This window comes from Rhinoderma darwinii, chromosome 5, assembly GCF_050947455.1.
Source record: "Rhinoderma darwinii isolate aRhiDar2 chromosome 5, aRhiDar2.hap1, whole genome shotgun sequence".
In the NCBI taxonomy this organism is placed as follows: domain Eukaryota; kingdom Metazoa; phylum Chordata; class Amphibia; order Anura; family Rhinodermatidae; genus Rhinoderma; species Rhinoderma darwinii.
The window spans coordinates 55,706,320-55,719,005 of NC_134691.1; the positions used below are offsets into that span (position 1 = coordinate 55,706,320).

Consider the following 12,686-nt stretch of genomic DNA (forward strand, 5'->3'; position numbering starts at 1 on the left):
GTTATGCTATTGGACCCACAATGTAGGATTTTTTATTATTATTATTATTATTATTATTATTATTATCATTATTATTATTATTATAGGCAAGACATGTATAGTTAAATAAAATGCCCTCCCAAAACCTTTTTTATTCAACATAACCCTAATGGGTTTGGGTTGGAAGGCGGTAAAGGGAGCTACATCTTATTCTGCCAATTTATATGTTATATATATATATATATATATCGATGATACTTATCCAGCTTCACACAAAACTTTATTTTAAGTAAAGTCACCTTTTTAAGTTACTATTTTATATACAAGTGAGACTACAATTACATATACATTTATATGTTAGTATTATTAAAGCACTACAGTCATAGAATAATTTTTATATGAACTTTGCTATTCTTACAGATATGGCGGAGGTATGATACTGATCACAGCGGCTATATAGAAACAGAGGAACTGAAGGTAATGTGTATATATACTACGGGGACATACAAGTTAGGGCTATTGAAGAGGTAGTTTGAAATGATAGTTTTCTGCCTCGAAATAAAGGCATAATTATACCATACTTTGCCAGTCAGGCATGCTAATGTTTTTTATAGGGCAGCCTCGAAATTAATGGGGTTGCATAGGATTAGAAAAAAATGGTCTGATTTTTTTTTTTCCATAGACAGCGTCACTCTTGTCTGCGTCAGCTCAGTCCTACTGTTTTCACTTAAATGGAACTGAGCTGCAATACTTTAGCTAACAGCAAAAAGGCGGGCAGTCAAATGTATATAGGTAGTGCAGAAAAAAAATCCCCAATATTACAAGATATGAAGAGGAAAGAGAAAGAAGAGGGAGCACTAAAAATAAGCGCACATTCAATGAAAAAATATCATTTAACAGCCTAAAAATCTGTGTACAGAAAGAGGAACTGTGTGATAATCCATGATACCGTCTATTGGTATGAAGCCCTAGCAATACATACACTGGACTTATAAAGGTCAGTAAATGTGAGGAGAAGGCAGAGATTGGATCCAGCGCTGAGATGAATATAAAAGGGGAAACTTCTTCCAAATTTTATTTTGTTTTTAAAAAAAAAATGAAATCTGAAGGATATTTTCCTTGATACAAAGGGTAATACAGGATATATACAATGCCTACGCGTTTCATACACTGGACTTATAAAGGTCAGTAAATGTGCATGAAGCATGTAAGTATGCAAATAGAATGTGGACAAATGCATTCAAAAAAGGAAAGGACTGAATAAACCAGTATATAATAACAAGATGTCCAGGCTTGGGCTAAATATCAACCCTGCCCCACGCATATCGCTGGAAAGTCTGGTCATTTTCAATATATATATTATATTTCATATCTATATCTATATATATATATATATATATATATATATATATATATATAGTCCAAGGGTAGATGAACACAGCACTCCAATGGTTCAAAAAACCAGGCCATGTGCTCGTTACCAGGGGGTGAATCAATTCCCCAACATCAAATAGAGAAAAATATAGAGTGCAGTAACGGCACCAGGACTTCAAGATAGATGAAAGCAAAAAGCGGATTTATTCACCTCAACACAGCAACGTTTCGGTTCAACAGGAACCTTTATCAAGGTTCTCTGAGAAAGGTTCCTGTTGAACCGAAACGTTGCTGTGTTGAGGTGAATAAATCCACTTTTTGCTTTCATCTATCTTGAAGTCCTGGTGCCGTTACTGCGCTCTATATTTTTCTCTATATATATATATATATATATATATATATATATATATATATATATATAAATGTATCCAAATGATCATGCCAACCAATAAGAAATTAATTGATCAAATAAATTAATGTCTGTTTGGGCGAATACTGGGTACCCGGTATCTCTAGTGTAATAATGAGCCTGGGTCAACACTCTGTATACAGATTTTTTAATCTATTAAATGTTATTTTTTGATAATAAAGTGCAGTTTTTGTATTTATTGGAGGTGTGCTGATTTTTGGTGCCCCCATGAGCTGCAATACTAGAAATAGCTTATGTACAAGAATAACGCTCTCTTTGGGAAAAAAAAATTGTACGGTATCAAAAAATTTGGAACCAAAAGGCTTGTAGTTCTTCGTCTTTTGCTCCAGTAATAGACCTAATTAGAAACTATGATACCAAACTTGGATTTAACAATACCATATAGATAAACCCAATGTGTGCAGCAAAAAATATTTATGACTTGAGTAAAAGTTCCTACATCATTAAAGTTAGTGCAACTGCAGTAAAAAGAGCTGCGTTCTCTTGTGATATACTATACCATTAAATTATATTATTTGCATTCACTCTGTGTACATAAATTGTCCCATATCATATGCAGATTTTTCTAGCAGGTCCCATTTATCTGGTTCTGAATCTGTGGGGTTGGATTTTCCTGTTTAATATAATCAGTCAGATATAATAATTCAAACGCATAGCACCGAAAGCTGCTGGACCTGCCAAGTTTTAGCCAAACTACTGTAATATTTCTTGTGGTCTCATACTGGCGGGTCTCCAATGCAAAATGCTAAATCTCACCTGTGGGAAATTGATCGGTGATGTATTTTCTGCTCAGTCACGCAAAATGCTTATCTCTCTGAAATATACCTCTTGTCTTTTGTCCTGACAGAGTTTTCTTAAAGACTTGTTAAAGAAGGCAAACAAACCGTTTGAAGAATCAAAGCTGGAGGAATATACACAGACTATGGTGAGAGTCTTCTGTTTTAGGGACTTTAGAATGATATAATGCACTCATTTTACCTTATATGGTAATAATCTTATGATGATGTCACTAATGACCAGTAAATTAAGACATTGTGTCCTCATGAATATCGAAAACACAGTCTTGAGTCCCCGGCATGTACTAGAAGAGGACTGGTAGAAATGGTAGCAGGGTAGAGGGGAGGAGGGTGCATTAAATATCTTGTTTATGTTATTTTAGGCGGAGCAACTTTAGATTTGGTGACCGGAAATTGTTGTATGTATGATCACCCTGCTGAATATATTAATTCCAGGACTAGATTGCTCTAGATTACTTCATACTATAGGTTTTTATTGCAATGATTGACGTATAGCTGGTGCCGAAAAAAACTTAGGCTCGCGGCCACTGATTGGTCTACTTCAATAGTTGCCCAGCCCTCAGCTAGTCGTCTATATAGTGACTCTATATTCTGACACTGTTTTATTTTTTTGTGGATGTTTCTTTTATTTTATATTTTTCCTGAAAGAACTGTTATGCATTTATCATGTACAGTACATAGTTATTTGTTAATAGGTTCAACTATGGATATTGGGTAAAGGAGGGGTACTGTTAGTGTGGACGCTGATTTAATAGCTGTAGGGACATGGGGACAATGCAGTGACTACTGTTGGGGGCTGACTGTATTGATTGCTCTTGGGGAGAGTGACGCAGCCTAAAGTCCCAAGTATTCTATGCCTATAGGCTCCTCACATGTAAATCTGGTGCAGCTTGCATATATGCCTTCAGTGGAAATCCAAATTGCCCACTTCACTCAACACTTTGTCAGAGTAAATGCTGCCCTATCTGACTCTCTTATATCTAACCTTCCCGTCTTCTGTGGAACACAGTATCAAAGAAGCATTTGAGGCTAGACGTCTTTCAAACAAATGTTTTATCACATTAATATTATGGAGTTAAGTGGCACAAGGTATTCTATAGCTATGGAATATTCCTGGAACATAAATCACACCCCACGTCTACTCTTTAAGAGGAAATGCCAAACTGTCTGACATGTAGCATGAAAATATAGTGTGGGGGCTAATAAATGCAAATATAGGGTAAGATTTTACCTAACATTCCAACATCAAGTCAAAACAATGTCCTAAAGATGTGAGAAGGAGCTGAAGTGTCGTTACTGTAGGATATAAGATGGTAATATGCTACTCTTTAATGGAGAATTATGTCAATGTACCTCGGGGCAAAGTATTCCACCTTCATAGCCCGTACTATACTTGTTTAATTGTAGATTTTAGTGATGCCCATGATGCAGAAAAAAAAAATTGTCTCTCTACCTCTCTTGCTAAAGGACAAAGCTTGGTCACTATCAATGTCAGATAGGAATTTGATAGTGAGGACTTGGCAGCTGTTAGATATGCAGATATAAGTCTGTGTTTGTGTTAATCCGCGATAAAAGAATTACATATCCAGGTGATCTGATGATCTGGCCCATCAACCCTCATCAGATACAATGACATAAATTAAATATATCAATTATTTGCAGCAAACAACAGATTCATAAAGCAATTTTTCAAGTGTTTAGTTCAAGTTCTTATTAAAGGGTAACTAAACGTTCAAAAAACATCTGACATGTCAGAAGTTTTGATTGGTGGAGTCTGAGCACTGAGACCCCCACCAATCGCTAAAACGAAGCTTCAGAAGCACTCGTGTGAGCGCTCAGCCACTTCGTGTCTGTTCGGCTTTTTCTGGAAATCAATGTAGTGGAGTACGGACTCAATAGAATAGAAGAGCTTGTACCCCGATTTATCAGCTTTCCGGAAAACACCGAACAGAAACGAAGCGGCTGAGCTCTCACACGAGCACTTCTGCCGCTTTGTTTTAGCGATGGAGCCTCACCAATCAAAACTTCTGACATGTCACTATGACATGTCAGAAGTTTGTTGAACATTTAGTTACCCTTTAAGGGATTTCCTAGCAGGATTTATTTTGTTTAACTGTCGGTAAAGTAAATGCAATCCATGTAAATGCGCATTTTACAGTAGCTCAAGGCAGCGGTATATGGAACCTGTAGAAAAAAACCTTAGAATAAAAACTTCAATGGAAAGCCAAGAAACTATGTGGTTGTGAACCTGAGGTCTGAAAGCATGAAATTTATGCAGTTGGTTGTTAGCAGATCTTAGAGGGGTTGTCCACTTTGGGCAATCCCTTTTTGTTAGAACGGTCCCATCAGCTGATGATAGCAGATTCCACCGCTGGGACCCTCCACAATAAGCTGTAATTGTGGGAGAACCCGGCAGCAAGTGTCAATTCCCCTGCAGCGCTACCACAGGGATAATGAAGAATTACACAGTGCCTGTAGAAATCAATGGGCTGGCCTAGTAATGCATAGATGTGCTGGGTCATCCAAAGCGAGAGACGCTCTTTGCTCCACTTTGGCAAAGAGATGAGGTCATGAACATGTAATCGCCTCTTCTATAAACTCAGAATTACCCAATAGGATATTTGAAAATGCGTTTTCTACAAGCTTTAATACAAAGTATAGTGAATAGTTGTAAAAGTATCAGCTCACGTATCAGACATCATACATTGTAGTTGCTCTGTGTTTGAGCATGAGCTTATAATACACCTAATATTACGCCCTCGTCTGTGAGTGTTCATTCCTTCCACAGTGTTTTAGAGTTGTACTTGCTGCTTACTGTCTAGACATCATATTGACCATATTCCTCACTTTCCAAGTCCTTACATATTCTGTTACTTCACACTTTTCTTAGAAACATAGCAAAACTCAGCTTCTTATTTCTGACATAAATGATGCACAGATACGATCCTAACACAAGTCATTATCCTTTTTAAACTGCTCTAACGGATCTAAAGGTGGTTTTACATGGACGGATATATCGCCCGAAGGTTTACAACTTTTAAAACAAGTGCCGATCGACAATACAGCTTGTTGATCGGTGCTCAGTGCTCCCTTTAAACGGAGCAATGATCTTTTAGTATGGGGACTATGATCGCTCGTCCCCATGAATTTGCATCATGTTGGCAGCACATCTCCCTGTTTACACAAGGAGATGTGCTGACGACAATGATGATATTTTGTGCTGTATAAAAGATGCGATCAGTTGATGAACGAGCGTTTCCTCGTTCTTCGGCTGATCATTGCCCTTTTTATACAGGGCAATGATCGGGAAGGAGTGTTTATATGAACGCTAGATTGCTCGATCATTGGCCCGTGTAAAAGGGCCTTAACTCAATAACTATAGCTTCATCACCGATGTCTACTGGTATTTCTATTATGGCAAAGATCTTTTACTGTTAAATTCTACATCCTCTTTATCTTTTCATAATTGCAGATGTACTGTATTTCTAAAAAATCATCCCAGTTTTAAAATCATAGTTTATTTTCCTAAAATGTTCCTTCTGATTGGTCAGAGAAGTTTAAAAAACATTTATCTTCCCCATGGCATGACCTAATCCACTTATCTGCCCCTTTATTGCCTGTAAATACAATAGGGGAAATTTAATATCAGGTTTATGCCCCTTCAGTTTCAAATTTTAGCACACGTTTGTTTTAATATTTAGAATTTTTCACTTTTACGCCTTACCCAGAACTTTTTAAAATGGGAGGTATCTTAGCAAAAGGGGCGGAATACTAGCGGGTTCGTCAAATTTACTATAATTTACAAAAGAAACTGGAGTCAATTATGGTGCAAAGCTCATAACTGACGTCAATTTCACTTTCTGACGCATGGACAGACAAAAATGTACCTGATTTATTAGGAATTGTGCACTTCTTAATAAGTTAGGCACATTTTACCCCAACGTTCTTGAGATTAAAACTGGTATATGAAAGGCTAGTTTTAAAAATTCCCCCTATAATTAATATTTTTGCAATGTCATATGTTAAAAAAAGCAAATGTTATTATTAGTATTAGGACTTGTGTACATCACTGATTGTAGCATTTCCCTTCTGCAATCACGCCAGAAGGAAAAAGGAAACCATTCCATAGAAAACATAATAGTCAGATCTACTCTTCATGTGCCAGAATTCTGGTGTACATGCTATGTGCCACATTTATGAACAGCTTAAGACACCTTTGCACTGTGTTTGACAAAAAGGGCATGACTTAGCGGCAAATGGGGCGTGTACTAGCTAAAAGGGTGTGGCTTAAAATGTGATACCATGAGGCAAAATGTTGGCGCAATAAAACTGGCATAAACTCAGCCAATCAATAGGTGGTATAAGGTAGAAAAAAGTGTCTAGAATGTCTAGAAAGATGCGCCAAATTTATCATATAACTTGCACCACGTTGATAAATTTGGTGCATTTTCTGACTGACCCATCTTACTCTACGCTGTCAAAAACTCAAACAATATTAGTAAATCTGCCCCTATTAATCTTTAGTTAAAAATGTAGGGGAAAATAGTTGCTAATTGATCGTGTGAATGAGCCCGAAAGATGAAGAGGAGCATTTGTTGATTTCTGTTAGGATTACACCGATATCATTTGTGGTTTGAATCTTAATAGATACATTTAATACTTTATATTGGAGAATAACTTTGAAGATTTGAAGCTGACCAGTCCCAGAGCATGGTCACTAGATGGCTACGTGTCAGTTCTTCAGCTCTAGACATTATCATGGAAGACAAATATAGTGTCACAATAGAATATCATGCACAGTATCATAAGTATACCTCAAGACTTAAGATAGCAATGGCAAGGTCATCTGAGGATTGGCACTCAAAGGAGAAGCCTTCAACTACTAGCCAACAATTCATGATTATGGTCTTCGTGTTAGGACATAAAGTGTATCCTTCAGGATACAAGGAAAAAAAACAGGCTGCACTTCAAATGATACATGCACAATGTCAACTGAAGCGAGAATTATCTTCTTCATTGACAAGTTCAGATTTGTTGTAAGTAACCAGGGACACATGGTCAACCATCAGAAGAGATATTTGCTGGCTATGCAGATTAGAATAAAAATGGTCAAACTAGCCAATTTCAGTAGCCTGCAAGTTCCCTGACAGATGACGTTGGGGAAAAGAAGGATCAGGAACGCTGGATCACGATCATTTATTTTGCTGAAAGATAAGCCGCGGCCAGAAATATCCCCATTCAAGTTAAAATGCATGTTCAGCCAAGCTGCAATTGGGAGAGATAAGTGTGGACCAAACATGTGGAGACATTACATATATCATTCAGATCAAGCTTTAAGGCAATAACAAGCTACACCAGGAGTAGACACACTTTTTTTTCTAGGGGATATACTTTTTGTGGGGTCTGAGTTACATATTTCACTTGCTTCATAGCCTTGACCATGCTATTCTTCCCCTTTGCACTTCTCAGTGCTTGAGTATATTAGTGAGTGTGGTCAAGATTATTTTTTGAATGAGAATTTTACTAGAAATTGATGGTGACCGACACACTGACCTATGAGATAGCAATTTTTCCACTTCTGTGTTGAAGCCAGCAGTAAAACAGCTTGGTGATCCAACATAAAGCTATACTCATTCCCCGCTCTGCTCTGAGGTCTACTGGTAGATCACAGTCTATTATTTGAGCACCCTGGGCTACACAAATAGACCTATCATTTAAAAATATATTTGTTACCCATTTTCTCCTCTAGGTATCCTTCAATAAAATATTTACGCATTACATTAACTAGAAATCACTAGAAAATCTTGAAACTAGTGGCAAGTAGGAATATATTTTGAAACATAAATGTCATGAACATCAGTTCCTGTTGGTCTGGACTTTATATCCCATTATGCCCTGCACTGTAGCTTTTGGGGTACTGGTTCTCCTGGCGGAGATCCAGTTGGTGTAGGGAGTCTAACAGGCAATGATCCCTGGGTAAAAGCATGCAAATTAGCTCTCCTTTAGTAGGAAAAAAAATGTCTCTCTAGTGTCACCTATAGCCGAGCCTTGGAAAATGACCTGGGTTATCAGCCATACCAAAGAACACCCACCTGTAGACCGCTGTTTCAGAGTTCTTGTTCCTTGTCAGCACCGAGCAGAGAACTGGTTGGCTGGGTGAGATGCCTTTGGACATTGACTTACCGGGAGACAATTTTCTTCCGTCTGTAGAAGAGCTCATTTGCATTCCCTGCATTATACATACGGTATATCTACAGTTGTCATATTCCAAATCTTCTGCAGGTGATAGAGCAGGTGATATTATTCCCTGGTGCGGTTACAGAATATTCTTAATAACCAGTGCAGAAATAATAAAGAAAGAATTGGAGGTAATGGTCATTCCTGGGTTCATACACATGGAAGGAGCACACTATGAATTATTTGGATACTTAGACACCTGAGATGAAGAAATTATAGGAAAAGAGGGTGAAGACTATCGATGACACTTTATAAGATGAACATTACATGATTTATGCTACAATCCCCTATGTACTGTACAGTATACAACAAGGAAAAAATCAGGCTAATCGAGGCCGTCATTTTAAAGATTTCCCAAGACCATTGTTCAAAGCACTACTGGCAGGATATTAACCACAATGCAGTGTATTTCATTTTACTTCATTAACATCTAATTGAGAGGATTCCCAAGTCTGTGTGATTGTGAGTCGTGCTCCCAGTGCTATCTTCACACTACACACCCGAGTATATCTGCCATCAAGTAAAGTATTATGAAGTGTGTGAGCGGTAGAGTTCATTGTTCATTGTTCTGACTGATTATGATGGTGGAAATGTTAAGTGTATCCGACTGAGTACAGGGCTCTAGGTTTTGAGTGAATGTACATTATAGGATTATCTAAAGCTAAGTACAGATGTAGTAGAGCCAGAGCTACCATTTGAAATATCTTGCACCCAGTCAGAGGCAATTAAATAGTCAGGGTCCTTGAGGTACACCCTCCCACGTCTTCCATCCTCCATCTGGTAATCCATTATGCACATTTGGTGGACAGATGAGGAAGGATGTTATGGGGAGTGGGATCACACGATCATTAGGAATCAAAACGGTCATGTTATACACTTTTTCATGCACAGTGGCAGTATCTTTGGGCCCTTGTTGGAGGAATAGGAGAGGAAATTATGTGATCTTAAAGGATTATTCCCATCCTATAAAGTAATGGCATAAAGTTAGGATAAGCCTTCACTTTATAATCGGTGGGGGTCTGACCACTGAGACTCTAACCGATACTGGGAATGAAGGATCTGCAACTTAGAAGGGAAGACAGCGCTAAATTAAAGGCTAATTCATTCTCAGGATCGGTGGTGGTCCCAGAAGTCAGGCCCACCTATCATAAAGTGTTATACAGTGCCTTACGAAAGTATTAACCCCTCCCCCCCTTGCTATTTTTCCTGTTTTGTTGCATTACAACCCTGAGTTAAAATGGATTTTGGGGGGTTTGTACCACTTGATTTACACAATAGAACAGGGGAAAAAAATCTGAGTGTCTAGATGTGCTAAGCTAATAGGGACATACCCCAAGAGACTGCTTCTGTAATTGCAGAAAAGCTGGCTGCACAAAGTATTGATTTTTTTGTTGTGATGCAACAAAACTGGAAAATCACCAAGGGGGGGGGGGGGGGTGAATACTCTTGCAAGGCATTGTATTTGAGCAATATGCCATAACTTTAGAAAATGGGAGTACCCCTTTAAAACACCTGTGTATGGGTATGGTAACGGACAGATTTGTTGCAGAAATTTCTGTGACTAAATAAATATCTGTCCAATACATCTGAATAGGGTTTGTAAAAATCACACACACATGCTGCAGATACATCGCCATTCATGTGTATGGAGCAGTTTTTTCAGTCGCAGTATTTTCTGTAATCAATCTGCGGTGTGTGAACTTACCCTTATTGAATGAGTCCCATCCAATGACCTGTGGACATCAGGGGGCAGCTGACAGGGGAGTGTGTGGACATTTTTTTTTCTTTAAACTTTTTCCCTAACTACACTGTCCTCTCCACTGCCTGGGTGGAAACCCTAAGCAGAGCCAAATGTGTCATTTAATGTTCCATTGTTTGTGCAACATATTAAAAAAAATAAAAAAAAATAATAATAAAACATTGTGATATAATATGGTAAACTCAGCTTTACTGCTCTTGACAAATTCAGCCCTGCTACATCTGTATTTGTGACCAACTAAGCGTATTATGGCTCTGTACAACCTCTGAGTTGAACGGAGCCGTTATATGACCTCTATGGCGCCCTACTCTACCTCCTTATGCCCAGATTTTATACAGAGGTTTCCCTATAAACGTCACATTATGTAAAAGCAAGGAGAATATCTCTATAATGCGGTGCCGTATGGAGGCACCGCAGGGTGGCACTCGGATTGCTTACAGCGCCATAGTACACACCATGTCCAAGAGGCGTAAAGCACATCAAAGACTGTGAGAAATGGTTGATAGTGAATCTATAACTGATCACAGCTACAAAGAAGTAAATTGTGGAACTGCAAAGTGTGAAAAGCGGCGATGCTTATATGGATACCTATGGTCTAGTGATGCCAAGTAATATGGTGGTGCAGATGCAGAACATAGATGATAGATTGGACAAGTCAAGCTGACACATTCATTTCATCTGATCATTAAATGGCCTTCACCGTTCTGCTAACATGATGTATTATGTGATACCAGGTTTAATTATAGCATCACATTTATAGATTGTGAAGTGAGCTTAGTTGCCAAGTGCTAGTAGTTAATAGGTGTAGAGGGAGAGATGTCTTTTTTATTTAAGCTTTGTGCTCCAAAGTCATTATAGACGGCGATATTCCGCTCTGAAAGGCGCTCTCTGCTATTATTAAGTGTCCTAATTCTTAATAAGTAAAATGCATGTCATTTGGAAAGGAAAGTTAACCGACAATTCGCCGGCCTATGTGCAGTCAATACAGAAGCTCCATTTACAACATAATACCCATTCACTTTTTGGATCTAGTTTAATGGTATTTAATACTTTTTTTTTTTTATTGTAATAAATTTCATTAGGAATGTTCTGACTTATGTAATGTGAAGAAAAATCCAATTCCAGTATAAAGTTTAGGAGTTCCGGCTGGCTCAGTAAAATCACGGTTCTCCTGGGCGATACGCTCATCCCATTGCGACTGTTGTAATAATGAGGTGTTTTATCAGCTACTTAGCAGCCAGACGTGCTCCTTGCATAAACATGAGCTGCTTGTGGCTGGAGATACAATGGGGTTTTGCTGAAAGGTTGGTCCCATCTCCTTCATGTATTGATATCACAGTATGACGTTTTTATTTTAAGTACCATTCAGAAGGGCTTCATCCTCTCAGGTGGCAAGTGACGTGCAGTCAAAAGTACATTGCTTGTCGGAAACTAGCCAAGTGCAGCCTTGGTTTCTCCACAATGCCTCTATTCACATTGAAATCATAATCTGATGATGAGCTGAATGTGTTCAGGTGTCAGTGAATACCAACAGCAATGACACAACGAAAACAAGATCAGTAAAATATCAAAGTTACTTCTTTTTCTGGAAGTTTCCATTCTACAATGACGAGACATATAATGGTGCAAATCAGTGCTGGCCTTAGAAGTGTACCACCTACGTGGTTGCACAGGGCACATCGGCCACCTCTGCTGACGGGAGAGCCTCAGGGGCGCATGTTCATATTAGAGCAAATGGTAATGTTCATTTTCTATTGTATTGTATATGGTATAATATTATGCAAGGAGTTGTTATTCTGTTAGGCACCATGCACACGACCGTGCCCGTAATTACGGGCGCGGATGGCCGCAGACAGCCATCCACATTTCTGGGCCACGCTGCCATTATAAAGTATGGGACCACGGTCTGTAAAATAAAAAAAATAGGACATGTCCTATTTTTTTCGGAAAATTTCTATGGCACGGACACCTTCCCGTAACTATACGGGAAGGTGTCCATCGGCCACAGAAATGAATGGGTCTGTAATTACAGACCATAATTACGGGCGATTTTACAGTCGTGTGCATGGGGCCTTACAGTATATTGGTATTATATGAGCACTGCATGTTG

The 12,686-nt window shown here is 38.4% G+C and overlaps 1 protein-coding gene across 1 annotated transcript in view; it reads left to right on the plus strand.

The window, feature by feature from the left end:
• CALB1 (calbindin 1) overlaps window positions 1-12,686 on the plus strand; it is an 85,689-nt gene that overhangs the window by 60,964 nt on the left and 12,039 nt on the right. The window contains exons 5-6 of the mRNA XM_075826021.1: window positions 400-456; window positions 2,631-2,708. Coding sequence (XP_075682136.1) covers window positions 400-456; window positions 2,631-2,708 — 135 coding nt within the window. The remainder of the gene's footprint in view (window positions 1-399; window positions 457-2,630; window positions 2,709-12,686) is intronic.